Source organism: Mustela erminea, chromosome 5, assembly GCF_009829155.1.
Source record: "Mustela erminea isolate mMusErm1 chromosome 5, mMusErm1.Pri, whole genome shotgun sequence".
In the NCBI taxonomy this organism is placed as follows: domain Eukaryota; kingdom Metazoa; phylum Chordata; class Mammalia; order Carnivora; family Mustelidae; genus Mustela; species Mustela erminea.
Window position 1 is genome coordinate 116,841,589 of NC_045618.1, and position 22,343 is coordinate 116,863,931.

General features: G+C 53.2%; 1 protein-coding gene across 3 annotated transcripts in view; it reads right to left on the bottom strand.

The window, feature by feature from the left end:
* The window catches only part of RIN3 (Ras and Rab interactor 3), a 114,016-nt gene that overhangs the window by 32,821 nt on the left and 58,852 nt on the right, over positions 1–22,343 (bottom strand). For 2 of the 3 annotated variants that reach the window (XM_032344623.1, XM_032344622.1), the window contains exons 4-5: positions 10,823–10,895; positions 4,548–4,639 (exon numbers count right to left, since the gene is read on the bottom strand). In XM_032344623.1, the coding sequence (XP_032200514.1) occupies positions 4,548–4,639; positions 10,823–10,895 (165 nt within the window). Of the gene's footprint in view, positions 1–4,547; positions 4,640–10,095; positions 10,173–10,822; positions 10,896–22,343 lie in introns of those variants that run through there. The other variant, XM_032344626.1, reaches the window with a different exon arrangement.

The window sequence follows — 22,343 nt, forward strand, 5'->3', positions numbered from 1 at the left end:
CAAGGCCTGCGGTATCTGGACCTGCACATCTTTTCCAGCTTCACCTGAGGAGCAGTTACCCTACTCACTCCTTCCTGAACATGTCCCGGGGTTGTCCCACCTTAAAGTCTTGCAAGTGCCATTCCCTCTGCTTGGACTCCTTTTTCTACCCTCTCCCCCTGGCAAACTCTTAACACCCCTCACCACCCAGGTCTGATGGAACCTGTTTGGTGGAGCCTTCCTGACCCGTCCAGACCTCCCGTATACTCCTCTGTGTCCCCACCCCCAGCTCTGGGGCGCACCCTGACCCATGTGACTAGCACCGGGACTGGAATTCTAGGGTTCTGTCTGCCTCCCTCCCGCCACCTCCAGGATGTGAATATTGGCAGAACCGAGGCATTCCTGCCACAGAGCAGGAGCTCAGCTCCCCCGGCTCACATAAGTGCATGCGCTTTGCCAGAGTGGACAGGCAGGTGGGCTTCTGAGCAGGTGCAAGTAGGCAAGATTCATTTTGATGGTAACATGGGACTGACCTGAACTGGGGGAGGACAGCTATAGGCAAGAAAAGATAAGAAAATAGGAGGAGGAGGGCAAAAAAAGGGCCGAGGAGCTCCGGCTGGCCCCACAGCCTGGCTCAGCACAGCAAGGTGCGGCCATCACGCACAGGGAAAAAAAAAAAAAAAAAAAAGAGCACATTTTCCACCACTTGCATGTGGACTCTGGCAGGATCAGCACAGACAAAGGGGTTCAGAGCAACGGGCCGAGGGCCTGGGTGACTAGGAACTGCTCCCCCGCCCCTAAAATAAGCCTCGTGGTTACACTCTGCTAGGGCAACTTCAAAGCCAATGCCACTCTGAGGGATGGGGGAAGCTGGGACTGAGAAGCTGCATCCTAGGGTCTGGCAGCCTGTCAGGGAACCACAGTGGCAGCCTTTATACTAGGAAAAAAAAAAAAAAAAAGGGAAGTAGGTAACTTTCTCTGCAGCCTGCAGAATGCCAAGGCCAGGGGAGAAGCGGAACCCAGTCATGCAATGTTAGTGATTGGCAAAGCAGAGTGGGGGGGTGGTATGGGCGCATGTACCCAGGCCTGCGGGCACCACGCCAAGCCTCAGCTCAGCTGCTAGAGATTCCCTGAGCAGCCGTGTCTTCCCTGCCTCTGTGCTGCCCCCGGACCAAGGGGGATGTGTCATTGGCCTGGCAGTGTCCAGCAACTCGGCTGGGAACACCTCTTGCCGGGTGTCTGCTCCTATAACCCTCAGTGGGCCTGGGTCAGGCCAGGTACTGGGCCATTGGCTCTGAGAGCCAAGGAGATGAAGGCTTCATGCTTGGGGAGCCCCAGACTAGCAGCAGACAGAGAGGGGATGAGTAAATGCAGCAAAGTATTCCGGATACCATGGAAACAACTTGAAAGTCCAACGAGTTCCATGAATTCGTATTTTTGTGGCATCCCAAGGAGGGGCAGTTGGGACTCCTGAGGCGTCATTCACACTTGGGTTGTCCATGGGTGTTTAGTAACTAGGAGAACTCTCATCGTAGAATGTAAAGGAAAAAGTAAATTCCATGCAAACTGGGTAAAGCTTGGAAGAGAACAGGTGCTTTCTCCAAACATGTTTTAAACATGTTAAGCGTATTTATACCTCCAACGTGTCTGAGACCCTCTGCAAATCTAACCCTTATTTACCGTTGTTTTCGCTATGTTCCTCCGGCACTTAGAATCAACTGTAACTTCAGTCATTTCATGCTGGGTTGCTGCCTGTGTGAGTTCTGTGGCCCCAGGATGACGCTTCTACAGCCTGCTCTCCCCAGCGCTGGCCTGTCTAAGGCCAAACCTGGACCTTCTGAGGTCAGCTCGTGGGCCATGAGCAACCCTTCTGGGTTATCACATGGTGCTGACCCTGCAAAGATATAGCTCTGTTTCAGCAACATTATCCCTGCCCGAGCACCCAGACTTTGCGATGATTTGGATATTTATTATTCACTACATTCTGCTCTTTTTGTAATAAGTGGGGAGAATGCCAGAGTAAACTGTAGACACTACTGATAAGAGAGACACAGAGCTTCACAACTTACTCCAAGGGCAAGGTCAGTAGGTGGGGCGGGGCCAGCATGAGCGGGGTTGGGGGGGGTGTGGGGGGGTGGGAGGGTGGGGGGGATGGGGTGGTGGAGGCCGAGGGGAGCAGTGGCCAGCAGTTGGGGGAGGCAGGGGGGTGGGATGTTGCTGGCAGCAAACCCCGCTGACCTTTTGCTCTGTTTCTTGGAGATTCCCCAGTGTCCCTTCCCTAAGTCCCCTTTTAATCTATGCTGGTTCGAGTGGGTTTCAGTTCTTTGTCAGGAGAACTCCTGGTCTACAACAATGAGAGATGTGCAATGCCTAGTGTGTGTGTGTGTGTGTGTGTGTGTGTGTGTGTGTGGCGGGGGTGGGGGCTGGGCACATTTTCTTTGTCTTGCATATTTCATATCAGTGCTATAGGTGAAGGTCAATCCAGGAATACCTGCCTGTTGTGTAATCCCTCCCAGTCCTTTATCCTTTTTGCAATGCAAGTGCTGACTTAAGCTTGGATGGCTGAGGCGTGCATTTCAAAGAGGCATCCTTCAATATCTTGAATAAACACGTAGCTAGTCACAAGACTAAACAACCCTAAACATCCCAACTGCCTTCCTCCACAGAGGCTCCTCTGCTTTAGCGATTTTGGGTGATTTAGATAACCAACCCTTCGGGCCACTTGTTTTCTCTTCCAGCATACTCAATTCCCGTCCCCCGTGTTTTCAATTCAACTGAGTGAGCGTGCGAAACCCCAGATTCCCACCATCAGTCCCAATAAAAGCAGAACCCCAAGCCCACGTGATGAGCGAGCAGAAGGCAACTGAGGGCAAAGCACAAGCTGACACCCCTGCCTCCACCAACCCACCCCTGCACTCCCAGGTGGGCTACGTGAGACCTTCCTCAGGCAGTCCCAGCTGTCCTAAAGCTAAGGGAAGGGAAAAACAAAAGGTTCACAGATAGAGATCACAGTCCTGCAGGACAGTCTCCCCCCCTACCCTTTACCAAGGTCTTAGATATTTACAAGGAAAATGCATTCCTATCAACAGCCTAACTTCCAGAGACCCATAGAATTTCCTGGAGCCCTAACCTCCCCCTCTCTTCCATGAGTGATGTGGGAAACTGAGGCAGAAGAGAACGGAAACAAAGTTAAATTTCTTTATGACCTGTAGCCCGTGACATCCCTCCTGGGAACTCCCAACTGTCTTAATGTTAGTGCCTTCGAAGGAGAAACAACTTTAGCTTGATAACAGCTGGGCCCCCAGGATCCTAAGAGTCTTCTGCAGCATGTGAAAGTCCTTTGGGATGCCTCCCTTTGTCCTTCCCTCCCCCAACTCCCAAGTATGTAATTGTTAACACTCACATCCCTAGTGCGGCAGCCCTTATCGGCCCAAGGGTCCTGTCCCCGTGCTTTCATAAAACCACTTTTTTGCACCAAAGACGTCTCAAGAATTCTTTCTTGGCTGTTGGCTCTGGGCCTCACCCACGTTCCAAAACCATGCATGAGGGTTCTCCCCATGACCTCACTGTGGGGCCCCAGGGGTGCTGTGTAGTTTCCGACTTGTGCGAGCAATAAACCTTTATTTGTTCAGTCTCCCAATGGTTGTTGCAAACGTCAGGCATCTTGCAAACGTCCTAAGAACCCCGAGGGCCGGTCCAACCCCAAATCAGGCACTGAGAGGCTGAGACCAGCACACAACATGGCCTGAACCCCACAGTGTTCAAGGCCTCCGGCACACAGACCTCTCCTATCAGAAGTAAACCTCCCCAGATCGAGCCCAAGCATTTCCCGCTCCCTGCTGACTTGGCCTCAAACCGGGCCCTGACTGCGGCAGAACAACGGAGAAGGTCATGAAGTGTTGCCGAGGGCCGGTGGGGAGGCCCTGCTCCGGGTCAGAAAGGCCCCGGCACACATCCCAGCTCTGTGCTTTCCCACCTGGCCCACTCTGTGGACACACTTCTCCGCGGTGCTCAGTGCTTTTGAATCTTGAAAATGGGGACACGAGGACGACACAAAGACAATGCCACTCAAGTACGAAGCCCTGAAAGTGTCATTATGTCACTTCAGACCTGAGGGGAGAGGTCACTGGGGCTGCGCGGGTTACTGACCCGTCCCTCACCCCATATCTTGTTCACAGCCATGTTCCTGTTGCCCTTGCTTCTGGCAAGGGTGGACCTGGAGCCAGGGCTGGGGTCATGCTGGTGCCCAGCTCTGGTCAGCGGATGAAGCACCAGGTGTTTGGCTCAGGCTTTCCCAGAGCCTCGTCCTGGCAGTGGGGTCAGCCTGTGCTGACCGGCCCTGGCTCCCCCGGACCCCGCAAGGCTGTGCATCAGACCTTCTGGGCGGTTGTAAAAGGTGCCCTTTTGAAAACTGGGAGACTATCCGGGCTACGGGGCCTTGGCAGCCTGGGGAGCGGGACGGGAGGTCCCACAGGAGCTGGGACTCAGCCTGAGGGGCTGCCCCTGTGCCCCTCTGGTCGTTGCATCCTAAAGCCCTGCTCCTACCCTGAACCTCAGAGGGGACTTACCCAGGCCCAGGTTGGAGATGGTCTCGAGGTCTGTGAAGCTGCTGGCCTCCAGGATGGCCTGGGGCAGCCTCAGCGTGAAAGGCAACAAGTCTCTGTGGAGACAGGAAAGGCCGGAGGTCATGTCGGGGAGAAGTACCCGTGTGTCTGTTCCCTGGACCCCCCCGCTGGCTGCTGCCTCCAGGCAGACCAGAAACTTCCCTGGGGCTGAGGGGCTGAGCCCTGTGGATGAGGAAGCAACCAGTCCGATGCAGTCCTGGGCCAGCGCTGAGGGACCCGCAGAAATGGGAGACTCTTCTCCCTGGTCACTTGTTTTCCTGTATTGTGGGAAGCCCAGGTAGCTTCCTCCAACAGTGCCCTTCTGGGTGGAGGAGCCTAGCCCCTCCTGCCTGCTACCCACTGCTGCTCCACACGGAGATAGGCAGAGAGCACCCAGTCATACTTGCTCAGTGAAGGCTACCAGTCAGCCCCTCGGGGCGCTGAGGCCCTGACCCAGACTGCGCTCTCAGCTCTCATTCCCACCTCAGGCCACCACTACCCCAATCTCTAACTTGGCAGGATGGTACCATTCAGTCCCGTGTTGCCTCAGTTTACCTGGGTGGTTGTCTGGCCCGCCAGCCGGGTTTCCAGCAGCTCCTGGGTCTCTGTGTATGTTGCCATGGGCAGCAGAGTCCCTCAGCTCCTCTGGGGTCCACCCCCCATGCCCAAGGCCAGTCTCCCACACTCTCTCAGCCACCTCCTCTGTTGGTCAAGATGCTGCCGGGATGGCAGGGGGCCAGCGCCAACCCGGGACCACCGCATCCAGGGCCTTCCAGGGCCTTCCTGGCCCACTCTGCCTTGTGCGCCAGCTCCTCCATTCTGCCCACCGCACACCCTTCCCTTGCACTCAGGGGCCTCCCGGCTGCCTCCCCAGAAGGCGCACTCATTTGCTTAGAGGGCATGTGCTTGTTCATTCCCACCTCTCGGCGCATCCCAGGCGACGGCGTCTACTTCGATTCCACAGAGCCTCTGAGGCTGTGCCACCATGGAGCACCTCCTCCTCCGTGACCTGGTTACGTGCAAGGATTTCATCTGTCCCCGCTCCCTGCCACAATAGCCAATGCACCCCTTCACCCAGGGGCCACCTCTTCTGATCCAAGGAGAAGTACTCACGGGAGGGGGTGTTTGCTGGGCAACTAGTAGGTGGCCAGGCACTGGTCTGGGTGTTTGCAGGCCTTATGTCACATGACAGTATTACTATTTTTTCTTAAGATTTATTTATTTGTTTTGCAGGGGGAGGGGCAGAGGCAGAGGAAGAAGCAGACTCCCTGCTGAGCAGGGACCCCCCCCCGACACGGGGCTCGATCCCTGGACTCCGGGATCATGACCTGACCTGAAGTCAAGAGTCGGACGCTCAACTGACTGCACCCCCCAAGCACCCCGATATACAGTAATCAGCTATTACTATAACAGAGCACCCTTATGGGTAGGTATTAATACCTTTGTATTACTTAATTTATTACAGATCAGAATCCCATGGGGGAGCTGCTAAAAAAACAGATTCCCAGAACTGTGCACATAGGTTCCCGGGGTTGGGTCTGGGGATGGGCCAGGAATCCCTATTTTCACCAGCTCTCAAGAGGATCCTGATGGACACAGCCTGGCAATCAGAGGCCCCAAAAGCAAGGGCTATTGGTAACCATAAAAATTAAGCACCTCTCCAGGTGTGTGTGTGCCTGTGTGAGTATGTGTGTGTGTGTGTGTGTGTGTCATACTTACAATCTCATATATATATAGACATACATTCTCACACATAGATTCCCATACATATATATTCTCATACTCAGGAGAATATGTATTCTCATTCTTGTATTTTCCTGACAAAATGGACTATTAAGTCCATTAAAAAGCATTCATAAAAAGAGAAATTTAAAAAATGGAATAATGCTCCAATGGAATCAGAATGAATGTTCTAACATGTTCCCCCCGCACGCTGGTGAGTCAGCTGTGTAACCTCCTAGGGTGGGACATGTCCTTCCCCAGAGGTCTCAGTTCTAGCCAGTGTCTTTTGACCAGAGTCTTTTTGACCATGACTGCCAGTTAGAACCACATCTGGCATCCTGCTTCCTTGCCTGTGCAGTACGTGTGCACACACGCTCTCTCACACAGTCATACACAATCATGCATAACTAGAGCAAGAGTTTAACAAAACAAGACTTATTCCAACGTACACTAGACACATTCTGACATTTACCAGTCTAGTTTAATTTTTCGTTTAAAAGGACAGCAGTCATGGGGCGCCTGGGTGACTCAGTCGGTTAGGTGTCTGACTCTTGGGTTTCGGCTCAGATCTGATCTCATGGGTCGTGAGATCAAGCCCCACGTTAGGCTCCATGCTCAGTGGGGAGTCCGCGTGGATAATCTCTCCTTCTGTCACACCCCCCGCTTTTGTATCCTTGCTCTTGCCCCCTCTCAAATAAGTAAATAAAATCTTAAGAAAAAAAAAAAAAAGGACAGCCGTTATGATCCAACAGATGGATGTTATGACCCCCTCTAGGCTCATAGGAGTTGGAGGTCGGTGGGTGGGGCTGAAAGTTCCAATCCTCCAAACCCGGGGTCTCCCTGTCACCAGCCCCTCCTGAGGCCACCTAGGGGCCCTGCCTGGGTCAGCTCTCAGCACAAACTCAGGGAGCACTGGAGGGGGCTCATTAGGACCAACAAAACCCACCCTATCACTTGGGAAATCCCAAAGGGTTTTAGGAGCTTTGTGTCAGGAATGGGGACAAAGACCAAACCAGGTAACTTCCATGTTATACTCCACTCCCTCCTGGGCTGTTACCCAGGATTGAAAAACACCACATACCAATGATACTATCTAGAGTTTATGCCAGTTCTCTCTTCCCCTGAGGGCTCAGCAACCCTGCCCAGAGGCTAACGGCCCCCCAGTTCACAAGGCTACTGACTCCTGGGCGTGCTGAGAATTTGTCCTCACAATCCTTCAAGGGCGCTTAGTAGTGTTCCTGGTTTGTACGAAGTGTTCCAGAAATGACCAAGTGTGTTCATGCCTCTGTTGCTCTGGAAAGGAGCCCCAACATCTCCTTGGCCCCTCTGCTCCCCTACTCCTCTCTGCAGTGGCTGTCCCTACCCTGCTCAGTTCCTGCAACTGTTGCTGAGGCAGGGGCCTCCTCATAGTGCCTGTGTGGCTGCTGTGGCCCCGGACTGGTCTCCCCTCTCCCCTTGCCTCTATTCCACCACCTACTGCAGCTCTGCAGCTCTGCTACAGTGCACACTGATGTCACCACAGCTCCTGGGCATGGCATTCAAGGTCTCCCCTTTCATCCCCACCCATGTGTCTGGTTCTCACCCGCAGCCATGCCCAAGCTTCCCACTGCCAAGTTTTTGCCTGTGCTACTTCCATTACCTAGAATTCTCTTCCTGCCCTTCCTTGCCTGGCCTCTGAAGTCACCTCTTCTACAAGAAGGCCCAGACCCTCCCATTAATGGAAGGGGAGAACTGAAGGGGAGCAGCACACACACCCTCTCACCCCCAGGCCTGTACGGAGGGAAGGGATGGGAAGAAGTACCCGGGGCTCAGGAATCCAGACAAGCGAAGGTCAAATTGGCTGAGAACTCAGCTGTGCAACCCGAGCTAGAGACATCCCCAGCCTCAGTTTCCCTGTCTGTAAGAACACACACCAGGACCTCCGGCAAGCCCTTGCAGGGATCTTCAGGTTGGACCCCCAGCACAACCTGGGGGCAGGAGGCATCTGTCCCTGGAGTGGGTCTCCAGGTGAGAACACCTATCCCACAAGGCCGCAGTAGGGGTTAGAAAGGACTCTGTGGGCAGAGCGTAGACCAAGCCGACTCAGCAGCACAGACATCGGGTCAGTGGGAGCTGGTCTGCACCGTAGCCGCTGCCGTCCCACGCGGACCCATGGATGCCGGTCACCCGCTCCGCCCGCCCGCCACCCCCGCCCCCCACCTGCAGCGCAGCCTCGGTGCGGCCTGCTCCTGGGGGCTGGCACCTGCGGCCCTCAGTGGCTTGTCATGGCATGCTGGAGCCTCACGGCCTGTCCCACCAGCCCCAGGGGGAGCCACAGATGCCTCCGCTTTGGGGGCACAAAAGCCCAGCCCCATGGGTAGATGACCCCGAGGTCTCGCCTATGCTCAGGAAAGCCTCTGGGGTCCTGCTGAGGCTGGGATGCCTCCTGCAATCGCGTCCTTGCTGGGCTTCTCTGCCTGCCCCATCCTGCTCCCCCTTCCTCCCCACTGTGCTCTCCTTGGGGGGGGGGGGGCAAGTCCTCTCAACTCTTGCCCGTAAGAGCACCCCTCGGCTAAGCTATTACTGTGCCCCATCCCAGAGCTGCTGAATCAGTCTCGGGGTTGGGGGAGGGGGGCAGGAGTCTGTATTTTTCACTGGCCCCCTGGGCGATATGGGACCCAGGCTGGTCTGGGAAGCCTCTCTAGTCCTCATACCAGACTACCCTCCAGCCTGGAGCATTCAGAGGAGCTCCCCAAAGCGGAACCTGTAGCTTCCTGCGTGTGGGGGGCGGGATGATATGGGCTGGGGGGCGTGGCGTGGCGGGGCGGGGGCGTGGTGGGGCAGGATGTGGGGGAAGCGAATTCCTCCAATGAACGCTCTGCCCTGTGTTGCTCCTCTTCTATCATCCCTTTGACAGGTGAGGCCACCACAGGCAGGATAGGCCAGGTGACAGCCAGGTGACAGTCTCCAGCTCCTAAACTGGGGTTCTTCCACGGCACCGCACCCCGACACATGGCCTTGGCGCTGTCGCCAAATACAGCACATTGATACCCAAACATATGGGCTCTGTGCCCTGTGATCTCCTTGTGGTTCCCAGAGCAGTGGAGGGCGGCCAAACAAACAAACAAACCGGCTTCTCTGGAACACAAACAGCCGCCGGAGGCCGGACGGTTGGGAGGTGACGGTGTGAGCTTGGTGACTAGGGCTCCAGATCTTCCTGAACAGACAAAATCACTGCCCCCAGCGGACATGGAACTAGGACACCTTCCGGCTGATGGGTAGTGTGCTGTGTCTTTATCCTGCCCTCCTCCAGCACCCCTCTAACGGGCATCAGCACCCCCATTTCACAGGAGAGGAAGTTGCGCCTCAGAGAGATGAGGTAATGAGCTCAAGCTGTGGGCTCGGGGATTATGTCATTGTTTTATTTATTCATTCAAAGCACCTGGCCTGTATCCAGCACCATGCCAGGCACGCCCGTCCAAGATAAGAACCTCTCAGAACCGGAACGGGCCTGTCCGCCTGAGAGCTTAGCATTGCAAGGTACACCACGGCCCCGGGGGCCTCAGGGGCTTTGCCTGGCACACCCGGAGGAACATGCTAGGTCGTCTGAATTAGCGTGAGAGGCACACAGTGGGGCGGTCGTAGCAAAGCTCACGGACCTCGGAGCTTTAAGTACCTTGAATCTCCACCCTGCCTTTAACCAGCTGCGCCCCCTGAGCAAGTTCCTTCTCTTGGTCTCAGCTTTCTCATCTGTGAAATGGGAACTGTCTGCCAGATTTATGAAGGTAATGGACAGCGCAGCACCGCTTACCCGCAAGCTCCTGACAGGTGGCCATGGCTGACAGCGACCATTGCCAGCATCACCCTTCCTGCCCGCCGGAGCCCAGGAGGGGCCCGCTAGGCGGGAGGGCTCTTCTGGGATGAGCACAGTTTTCACTGAGCGGCAGCAAGGATGGGTCTCTCCGCAGCACAGAGATGTGGGCCTGGAGCCCCGAACCCCGAGACACCCTGTCCTGCCCTCCTTGTCAAGGCCCTGCAGCTTAAGCCATGACAGTGCGAAGATGTATTTTTACGTTCCTATTGACCTGAAACCAGTTCTGAGTAAACAGAGCAGCTCTGAGGGTGGCGACCAGGCACCCACCCCGCCCAGCAGTGACTTCAGAATCACAGGCTCTGTCCCACTGAAGGGTATCTGCCCTTCCTGTTGTCCCCACAGGAAGTGCCATCTGCCACCCCTGCAACAGGGTGGGTCAGGTCAGCACGGGGCTCCAGGGCATCCTGGAAGCTGGGGTGAGGGGCAGTGAGCCAGGGGGCAGGGGGTGATGGGGGTGGGGTCCTGCGAGGCCAGCTTAAGGGAGCCTCAGAGCCCACTCCTCCCCTCATGGTTACCAGGGCAAAGCCAGGGATTGTCCCCCCTCTCTGCACCCTCTGGGCTGCACCTTTCCTTCTGGGGGCCTCCCCGGGACCCTCACCCCCACCCCAGGGTTCAGGGACGTCTGTTGCACTCTGATGCCCCTCCGTGGGTCAGGCGTACTCACCTACTGACACAGTAGAATGCGATCAGTCTGAAGATGTCCTCAAACACAAGAACCGAGCCTTCCAAGTACAATACTGTGGAGAGATGACAAAAGCCTTGGGTGAATGTTCCTGCCAGAGAGGAGGCTCTCTGAGGGTTGGGGGCTGTGACTGCCATCTTCACGGTGGGTCCCGGCACCTGCTACAGGGCCTGGCATCTGCAGTTTCATACATATCGGCTGCCAATCTGACCACAGGGGAGCGGGAACCAACCTTCTAAGGTGTTATTCCACTGAGATTTGGGGGGATTATTACAGCAATTGGTGTTGTCTTTAATCTACAGTCATCATTTGGGGGCAAAACGACACAGACAACTCTAGATTGTACGAGCAGAATCAAACATCTAATGGATCAGGGTTCTCTCGGCCTGACAAGGAGCTATGAGGCACCAACAGGAGGCAAGTTGCCCAGATCAGTCTTGGCCTCCAGGAGATACAGCAATGCCAGCCGAGGGCCACTGGCCCTTCTCCCAAGAATGCTTGGGCCTATGAGAACCTTCCTTGATTCGGCTGCATGGGTAACCCAAGAGTGAGGGTGACCCCGATAATTTCCAGCTCTGACAACAAAGAGGGACCAATGCATTTGGCCAAGGTCCCATCCCATGGTGGATATGGCTCGTCGGAGGGGCAGGCAGGGTGCTGGACTGTGCCTGAAAGGGGAACATGGTGCCACACTCTGCTTGGGACCCTCAGGGCAAGGGGCCCAGAGAAGCTACGCGAGTTGGTTGAGGTCCACTGCCCATCTTGGCTGCCATCCACCCTCACGACGCCTGTCACTCCAGGGCACCATATGCCCAACAGGGGACGCCCACAGTGAACAGTCTTTGGCATCAGAAGCACCGAAAAACTAAGTGCGTCACATTTCAGTTCTAGTTTCCTCAGGTTCTTCTCGCATCCATGCGATAGAAGGAAAGGTGGGACCTGGATCCAACCAGGAGCTCAGCTCCTCCAGCTGCAAAAGGAGGAAGCCTTTCCCACCCTAAACACACCCGCATCTCGCTGACAGCAAGCTGTCCTGTTTTCGGAGCCCAGGACAGTGTTTTGCTGCACTGGTACTCTGTGAGAGGGGCACACACGAACTGAAATGTTTTGTTCCAACAGCTTTATTTTTATATTTGCCTTCTTTCAACATACTAGACACTCTGCTCAACAGTTAACATGATTTTTTAAAAAGAAGTTCACATTCATCATCTATTTATGGCAAACAAATAATGGTTTCCCATTAGGATAGCTATAAACACTTTAAAAGGGAGTTTAAAGAAAAATGCTAAGTAGATTATAGGACCCGTGGTACTCGGAAAAGTCAGAAATGTCAGTCCAAAGAATGACCATTCTCTGTGAATAGCGGCGGGGCAGTCCACAGCGCCACCTAGTGCTGGAATTTGGTACATCGCTGACTTTCTCAAGAAGCGAGGGACCACGGAGCCTGGGGCCAAAAAGACATCCTGTAGCCTCAAGAGGTAGGGAGAGCTCGTCTATAAAGTGGGATCCCTGATGGCAGGGTTAGAAGTGACGCCCGCAGGAAGCCAAGACTAGCACACTGGGAGGGAGGGCTCAGTAGCAGCTTTAAGATAAAGTCAGCTGCGCCCCCTTCTGTGCCTCCTGATCCTTTCTGTGAAGCCATTTTCCTTAGCCTCAGTTTACCAACCGTCTTCTTGCTGGGCAGCAGCTGGGGTGCAGGCACCAGAGCTCATTCCTTTTTGGGCCCAGAACCCAGCAAAGGTGTATACATTGTCAACTTTGTGCTGTTAAACTTGCGGATTTATAAAATTGTGAGCCACAGTGAAAGCTCTGGGTTTCTATTTAACTTGACCTCTTCTGCCCCAGCCCCAGGTACCTTCCACATCTCCCACACTATCCATACACAGATGGTGGCAAAGGCTTCCCATCACCCCACGGACCAGCTGGGGGAGCTCGCGCTTGCCAGGGCCAGGGTGTGGCCCAAATCTGAGTCTCCCCCCAGGACCCAGCACAATGGGGTGCAGTTTGGGAGATCGATACATGTTTATTAAATAGCCATCTGGGAGGGAGACATAAGAGGTCTGGGGGCACTTGGGTGGGGACCTTAGGCCTCCCACTGCATGGATCGTTAGCCTTCCCCTGCAGGAGTCCACAGGGACCCCTCAGACTTGGGGGAACCCTCACAGACAGCCTTCCACCATTCTGGAGCCTGGGCTAATGCACATCGGTAAGGGACAATCCTTTGTCCCCATGAGTGATGGGCGGGCTGTGCTCCCAGGACTGTCCTGGGTTCTGTGCAGTTCCGGCCTAGTGGCTTGGTGTGGGTGCCCGGGCCCAGTGGCCTGACTGTGGGCATGCCTCCGTCGTCTTTTTATTTATCCTCTCTGTGCCTGGGTTTCTTCAGCTGTACAACAGGGATAATAAAGTAGCCCCCTATTACAGGTTGAACTGCATTCTCTCCAAAAGATACGATGAACTCCTAACCCCTGGTATGTGTGAATGTGACCTCATTTGGAAACAGGATCTTTGCAGAAGTCACCCAGTGAACGTGCTGTCAGACTGGATTGGGGTGAACCCTACATTCCATGAATGGTGTCCTTATAAAAACATGAAGACATGGGAGACACACACACAGGGGAAGCCATGTAAGACACAGGAGTGAGGCCTCTGTAGGGCAAGCAACACCAGAGTGCTGGTTGTCACCAGCACCTGGGAGAGAGGGGTGGAACGGATCCTCCCTGATCTGCAGACAGAACCCACCTGCGCCACACCTCAATTCCAGATTTCTGGCCTCTACAACTGCAAGAATCAGTATGTGTTGCTTTAGGCCACCCAGCCTGTGTGACTTTGTCCCAGCGGCCCTGGGAAACTCATGTGCCCGCTCATAAGCAAAACCCATCCACCAGAGCTTCCAGAAGGGTTCACAGCATGGTCAGCCAGCGAGGGTACAGGATTACTAAACCCTAACTTGAAACAAGCAAGCTGAGGGATGACTGGGTGGCTCAGTCAGTGAAGTGTCTGCTTTTGGCTCAGGTCATGATCCCAAGGGCGTGGAATCGAGCCCAGTGTCAGGCTCCTTACTCAGTTCTCCCTCTCCCTGTGCCTTCAGCTCCCCCAGCTTGTTCTCTCTCTCTCTCTCTCTCTCTCTGACAAATAAATAAATAAAATCTTAAAAACAAACAGTAAGCTAGTCACGGTGTGAGGTAGGGCTGGAGATGGAAGGATTTTTTGTGGCTTTGCCTGGCATTATTTTCTAGGGCTCCTCAGTAGAAAGCTTGTCCCTTGGTGGAGGTGGGGGGGGGTGGGTGAGGGATGGGGGAGGGGTTTTCCTCACTTGGTCCCATCAACACAGTGCACATTCCACCCTCCAGGTGCTCGCTCATGCTCTTTCTCCGTGGACAAGGATCCCTCTTAACACAATTTAGCTTTTTAACTGCCTTATGGGTACAACTCATAGCACTAAGTACAGATATTCTCAGACCTATGGTGAGGGATGGACCACTATGAAGGCACCAAAACCCTGCGGACAGAGTACCCTAAGTGGGTGAATTGTAGGATACTGAATATATTAATAAGCAACTCTCAGTAAAGCCATTATTTAATAAAAAAGAAAAGAAAAGAAACCCATACACCAAGAGTTGACTGAATTTCACTGCCTGTAGTATGTTTTTCTGGGATTTTTTATAATGGGCATCTATGATTTCAGTAGGCAAAGAAACTGTCAAGTGTCTCTACATTTTTCTCTAATCTTCTAAAATTCTCCGTAAAATTTTTTCTAAAGCTGATTGGTTGCCAGTGTCCTCTCAGCTGAGGCCGCTTCAGAGGCCACTCACAGCCCTGCCAGGCACAGCCTACGAGGCCCCCATGGCTTCCAACACTGAGGGGACCACACTCTCCCTTACTCTGAGAAGCCAAAAAGAGCCTCTTCAGAAAGAGCCTCAGGAGTGCCTGGTGGGCACTCTGCCCTTGGCTGCCGCCCAAGGGAGCTGTGGCCGGAGCCCAGCTAGGGAACCGCCCCCAACAAAGATGCTGGTTCCAACCGGTCACCTTGGACAAGCGCCAGCAGCGAGCCCCCCGCTGGACGGTCTCTGGGGTCCTCAGCTGCAGCCTCAGTGGGCACATGTCAGGCCCTGTCTAATGCATTTCTCACTCAAAGTGTAAGACAGGAGAAGGGGTCCCCATTGGTCACACCTGGCCCAGAGGTGACAACAGGTGACGATGACAAGACACCGCTTCTGCTTCAGGAAAAGGAAATCTTTTTACCTGACGACTCACCACCAATGCTGATATGGGACAGCATAGAGATGCCATGTCCTTGCACACCGGCTGGCTGCTGCCATTTACAACCTCAATGTCAAGGTGAAATAGTCACAAAGACCAGAAAACTGGTAGATCTTTTTTTTTTTCTTTCTTTCTTTAAAGAAATCCTGTTCAATTGACATTGGCTTTTTCCACTTAGCATAATTTCCTCCAGGGTCCTCCAAGTTGCTGAGTGAACCAATAGCCTGCTCCTTTTCACTGCTGAGGACTATTTTTCGGGCCGGGCAGGCCAGTTTGCTTGGCCATTCATCCAGTTTCCAGTTTTTTTAAAGATTTTATTTATTTATTTGACAGAGAGAGAGAGAGAGCAAGCATGTGAGTGTGCATGAGTGCGGCACAAGGAGAAGCAGACTCCCGCTGAGCAGGGAGCCTGACTCAATTCCAGGACCCCCAGATCATGACCTGAGCTGAAGGCAGGTGCACAGAACCACCGAGGAGCCCCTCCAGTGTTTAGTTATTATGTGCAAAGCTGCTGTGGACATTTGTGTACAAGTTTCTATGTGAATGTACATCTTCCTTTCTCTAGGTTTCCCAAGAGAACAATCACTGGGAATATGGTAAAGTCTAACATCACATTTCAAAGAAACTGCCAAACCATTTTCCCGAGTGTCTGTACCATTTTACATCCCCCCAGCAATGTGGTAGGGACCCAGTTTCTCCTCGTGCTCGCCAGCATGGCGTTTTCCTTATTTTCTATTTTAGCCATTCTGATTGGTGTAGAATGAGATCTCATGGCTGTTTTAATTTGAATTTCGAAAGGAGAGGAGACATCCTTTCATGTGATTATTTGCCATCTGTATATCTTCTTTGGAGAGATGTCTGTTCATGTCTTTTGCCCATTTTCTAACTGGAAAATGGCAGTTAATTTTCTTTCTGTTTTGTTTTGTTTTTAAATATTGAGGGTTTTTAAAATTGCTTTATTAAGAGATCATTTGTGAATGATACCGTCCAATTTGCCAATTTGAAGTGCACAATTCAATGGTCTTAGGCATGGAGGCACGTAAAAAGTTGTGCAACCCTCACCACAATCAATTTTAGAACATTGTCATTATCCCAGAAAAGAGACCCTGTACCCACCAGGAGTCACTCTCCAGCCCTTCCTCTCCCATGGCCCCCGGCAACCACTGATCTATGTTCTGTCCTTATGGATTTGCCTGTTCTAGACATTTTGTGTAAGTGGACTGATACAGTGTGTTGCCTGGCTTTTTCTACCTAGCACAATGTTTTCAAGGATTGTCCATGTGGTAGGATGGGTCCATGCTTCAGTCTTCTTTATGGCTGTATAAAATTCTATTGTTTGGATGGACCACATTTTGTTCACCCATTCATCACTGATGGGTGTTTGGGCTGTCTCCATTTTTTGGCTACCCCAAATACTACTGCCACAAACATGTGTGTACCCGTTTCTGTGTGGACATACACTTTCATTTCTGTTGAGTACAGACTCAGACTCAGTGGAATTCGGGGTCATACAGTAACTCCGTATGTTTAAGAAACTGCCAACTGTTTTCTAAGTGACTACACCATTTTACTCTCTGCTTGCAGCATACGAGGGTTCCAACTTCTCCACTCCAATCCTTTTTGATTACAACCATCCTGGTGTGGATGAAGCAGTATCTCATTGTGGTTTTTGGTCTGCATTTCCATGATGATGGGTGATGCTAGCCTTTCTCTTTGTGCTTACTAGCCTTTCGTGTAACTTCTTTGGAGAAGTACCTATTTAAGTTCTTGGCCCATTTTTCAATCAGGTTGTTTATTGTTTTGTTTCAAAGGGCTCAATTAAGAGTTCCTCTGTAGCTAGGACATTTTCATTATGTACTCATTTATCAACAAATATTTATTGTGCTCATCATGTTGATAAAAAGGCTAGATGGATGTAGAAATTGAGTGCAAGCAAGCCTCCCAGTAGAAGGATGGCAGGGAATTTGCCAATGGTCTGGCCATAGGACCTATCTAGGACATCCCACCGAAGGATAGAGATTCAAACAACCAGCTCCTTCTCTTTTGATGATTTAAAATTTGGTGGGGGTGGGGATGGGAGAGGTGTAACTGATTTCACCTTACAGAAAATCTTGCATGAAGCAAGGCCTCAGTATGTGTGTTTATAGAACGAGCATTGTCTAGATGAGAACTGCCCCAGGAGGAAAGGGTCCCCAGAGGGATGCAGGAAGGACCATGGGCTGGTAGGAGGGGCAGAGTCTACAGAACTCTCCCAGGGCTCATCCTTGGAGAGAAAAAGCCATCACTCCCAGTTGTTGGGGGGAGAGGGGGAATCCAGGAAGTGGCCCTCTTCCAATGCTTTATGTGACACTGAGCCAACCTTCCCTGATCCCTATCACCTAGAATGGTTGGAAGACAGATCTTAATGGATTCTCATCCCACTTCCTAAAAGGTACACTAGCTCACCAACCTGGGTCCCCAACTGGAAAGGCCAGAGGTGCAGACCCTGAAAATAAAAAGCCACGGCGTCAAGAAGCTGGGGAGTGGTTCCCAGCTGGAAGCAGGAGGGAGAGTCAGCAGCAGGCATGGTAGGTGTGGCTAGGCCCACCCATCCAGGGGCCTCCTGTCCCTCTTGGCTCCTTCCCTTCTTGGGAGGTCACAGGTGCCTTCTGGCTGCCGGGAGCCATAGTATGGTTGTCATGGGAACCCCCACCTGGCCTTTGCGTGGCTGAGGTGGGAAGAAGACTGTTTCCTGTCCAAAGGCCCAATTTTCTGCAGTAGATGAAAATGCACTGCCCTGCTCCCAGGACTGAAAGTGGGGGGAAACAGCAATTTCTCAGTCTGGGGGGACCCCGATGTTCCAGGCCTAACTCCGGCGTCCCCTTGCTTCCAGATGACGCTACAGAGGGCAGCTGCCTCACCTGTGAAATGGGAGAACAGCCCTCTCCCTGCCAAGGAAAGGTGCTGCTTGACTGGGGCTTCTGGAATGGCTGGCTCCAGCAGGAGAAGCTGCCAGACCAGGGTGCAGACAATCTCACGCTGGGCAGCACCTGTGTTCTCTAGGCAGCCCTTCTGCCCGACCGTACAAGGACTGGAGCACAGAGTGGTGCAAACTTTCAGCCCTGCTCCAGGCAAAGCCTAAACGTGGACCATACTGGCCAGGCATGGGCTCCTGGTTCCAGCAGCCACAGGCCCAGAGCTCAAAGCCCTCCTTCTCAGAGACTTGCTTTCTTTAACTGCCAAGTGAGCAGGAAAGTAGCTGAGGCCCTCCCTGACCCTCTGGCTCTTTGTGCAGAGGCTGGTGCCCCGCCCAGACCCTGAGTGAGGAACGACAGCCCCCGTACCACAGACAGCGTAGAGTCTGAAGGTCTGTGGAGGGAGGGCAGGGACCTGGGAGAGGAGGACAGTTTGAAAATGTGCTGGAGACAGATCCTTTTCTCTCTCCTTGCCTGGCACGGATGGCCCAGGGTGGACACCCTGGTCTCTGGCTCATCGGCTGGCCTGGAGCCCCCGCACTGTCTATTTACCAGCCTGCCCCAGCTGCCCTTTGTAAAGCCCCCAGCCCCCTGAGCTTCATGGTTTTTCAGTGTAAACTCATCCTCTCTTAACTTCTCCACCACATCTCCTCCATCAACCACAGGCCTCTAGGGGGAGGGTATGAGCTGCAGGGAGGCTGACAGGGAAAGGAACAGGGAGGACCTGCCAGCCACAGTCAGGGGCCAAGCAGGGGACTGCTTCCAAATGCTCCCAATGCCCCCCTATAGGATCTCGCAAGGGAGCACAGAGGTGCCTCCTCTTTTAGGTGGCTACAGCCCTGCACTAAACTGCACAACTTGACAAGCAGAACACCAGCTAGACTTTAACCCCCATTCAAATCACCAATGAAGTGCTTCAGGGCAGTGCACAAGCTATGCAACTGTCCACGGCAGGCCTGGTTATAAGTCATGGCCATCTTTGCTGGTTGCGGTTGGCGTAAAGAGCAATTTCCTCTTGATTTCATCTTAAGAATTTTAAGATGAATAAAATACCACAATGTCCTTTTTACTGAGTTCTACACCACACCCCAGATTGGCTCAGACTAGAGACCTGACCACAGCCAAATGTTCCTCCTAGTGGATGGGGAACCACAGAAAGCCAGAATGGAAGGGCCCTTAGGGGCAACTCAAGTCCAAACTCCCCCATTGCACTGGTGGAGAAACTGAGGTACAGAGAAATTATGTCATCATCCTTTGAGAGACGACTAATTTGGGTGCTTTCCAGAGTTTGACTGTGGTGCTCTCTGGAATCTAGGTTCTGATTCGGATTGCTGTCGTTCTGCCCCCTTTTCCCAAATCTCAGCACGGGCTGGGATTTTTGAGCCTCCTGATTAATGATGGAAGGGTATTGTTTTCAAGGTTTCAATAATAATAATAATAATAATAACAACAGCAGCAGCAACAACAATAGTAGTAAGAGTATTATCTACCATTTATTAGTTGTGCCGCTGCGCCAGCCTCTATTTCTAATCACCACGACAAATTCCATTATCCTCATTTTAGAGGCAGGGAAATGAGGCTCAGAGAGGTCAAAAAAGCGGCCCAGCGGCCACAGTCACAAGGCGCCTACAGCCAGGGAACGTGGTCAGGAGGCACCTTTTGCTTTGGAGAGGTGGCACGAGGTGGAGGGAAGGCGTCCCAGTCTTCCCTACCGGAATGCACTCAATGTGTCCCTGCAGCTAGCAGAGATGCCTTCTCATGGGTCACACTAGGCAGGCCCCATGTCACCCTGGGGGAAGCCCTCCTGGTGGCCGTGGTGCTGGGTTCACATTCCGCCACCTCCTGCTGTGTTCCCAGGCCTGACTCCAGCGCAGAACGAAGCTCCCGGGAGAGCGGGAGTCAGGTGTCCTCCCTCCTCACCACCCCAGAGCCGGGACCTTGCCCCGGATGCCACGGATGCCACGCAGCCTCAGCATCCCGTTGCGAACAGCGCTCCCTTGGAGCCCCATGTCGGCAGCCACGTCGGCAGCCGCTGCCACTGGGCTGTCCAAGCTGTGAAGAAAGATTCCTTTTCCTGGACGGTGCTCTTCCATATTTAACAACCGTGTGGATGAGGCTTTAAGTCTGGGAAAGGAATAAGGAATCAACTGCCGCAACACAGATGGGACTTTGCCTGGGAACTAGGTAAAGGTTCAGATGCCAGAACAGAAGGGGACCCATTAGACAGAGGAGTGAACTGCCAAGTGTCAGGGAGACCAAAGAGTAAGCAGGCCGGGAGGTGTTGGGGAGAAGGGGTGGGAAGGGGTGGTGGAGGGCGAGCAGAGGCAGGCTGTCCGCCAGCAGGGGGTCTCATTACTCACAGAGAATGAGCTGGAAGTCTGGGCAAGCCATCTGCCTGCTTCTCAGCTCACACTGAGGGGCCAGGAGGTGTCTTTGGTGGTCCCTGTCAAAAAGAAATGCTTTGCTCTGCTGGGCTGAAGGAAAAAAAGGAGGCAGCCCACGGCACTGCCCTGCTGGCGAGAACAGCCCTGAGTTCCAGAGAAGGACCCATCAAGAAACAACCCAGCTCAGAAAACAACCCGGGTTCGACTTCAGGATCTTAACCCTGAGTTTGCAAATCTTTATCTGAGGTCCAAAAGAAAAGTGAGCACCACTTACAAAAGCAGTGGGAGGCCCAGAGAGGTTCAGTGGCTTGCCAGAGGTCACAGAGCTAAGAAGTGAAACCTCCCCCTCCCAACAGACATCAGGCCGGTGCCCTCCTGAATCGCCATAAATGCTCCTGGTCAGGAAAGGGGACACGCTGCTGCTGCACAGAGAAGAGTCTTCACCGACAGAGGGAGGTTCCTGTGACCTCCCAGGGATCGGGGCTCCAAACTCTCTGGCAGTTCCTCCAGCCCGACATCTCATTCAGATTTCCCCTTAGTTACCAGATGGCAATTCCACAGCCCAGTAAGAACAGTGATGGAAACAGGTATCTTGACCCCAAAGGATGTGACCACCCCAGAGGGACCCTGGAGAGTTAGCATCTCATGCTCCAGACACTCTCAAAGCTCTAGGGCTCTGCCCTCCCTCCTGAGCCCTGGACCCATCAATTTATCCAATTTTCAATCAGCAAATATTTGCTGAGCATCGACTATGTGCCAGGCACTGTGCTAGGCACTGGGATGATGGCGATGCGCTTCTTTCTCCTGGGTACAGTGGCTCCCCCATCCCTTGCTGTCACCCCCGCCAATCATTCTTCCCCTCGACCTAGGGTGGTGCAGCCACAGGGCCCTGTCAGTGGGCGCCTCCTGATCCCTCTTCCTTCTCAGCCATTTCTGCCAACCTGTGCTGTCAGTCCTCCTCCGGAGTATCTCGGGAGTGTGTCTTGTCCTCCCACACCTGCTGGAGGAGCTGGGTGCAGGCCCCACCGTGTTGCCCCAGCATCACTGCCAAGTCCCCTCTGCTCTTCATCCTGGGTGGAGGGTCTCCCCTGCACTCCAGCCTCTGCACTGCACCCCCAGCAGTGAGGGGCATCTGTCTATCTATCGATCAATTTTATTTTTAGGTAATCTCTATACCCACTGTGGGGCTCGAACCCATAACCCCAAGATCAAGAGTCACATGCTCCACCTACTGAGCCAGCCAGCGGGGCTTCTGTTTAAAAGGCACATGAGATCATGCCCTCCCCCCCATTTTTAATGTCCTTCTGTCAGGGGTTCTTCCCCATGGTCTTCTAGATAAAGGCCGAGCATTGAGACCCTGGGTGCACACTGCCCTGGGATTCAACAGCCCACATGTCCTTGTTCATGCTGTCTCACCGCCTCTCGTGCTCTTCCTCTTCTCTCCCAACAGGACTCGCTCACATGTCCTCACTCCTCAGAGGCATCCCCCTGGGGTCTCACTCACCCTCCAGTGTCGGGAAGCTTCCCCGATTGCAGTAAAAGCCCAACACCTTCTTAATATCGTCATGGGCGTATCCCTACAGCCCCATGTCCTTAAACGGAGTAGATGCATAAATGCACGTGGTATACGATTCTCTAATTATGTAGTGTGCGTGGTCTTTGCACACCGAAGTAGCTAGAAGTTTCCCTGAGAGCAGAATGTATGTTCGCCCAGTATGACGAACACATGCTGGGGGGCCAAGCTGCTGGGTTTAAACCCCAGACCCACCACTTACTGATGCGTGACCTCAAGCAAGCCACTTAGCATCTCTGTGCCTCAGTTTCTCCATCTGTAAAATAAAGATTATACCTGTCCTGGTTATCTATTGCTATATAACGAACTGCTTGCAAATTCTGCTGTCTTAA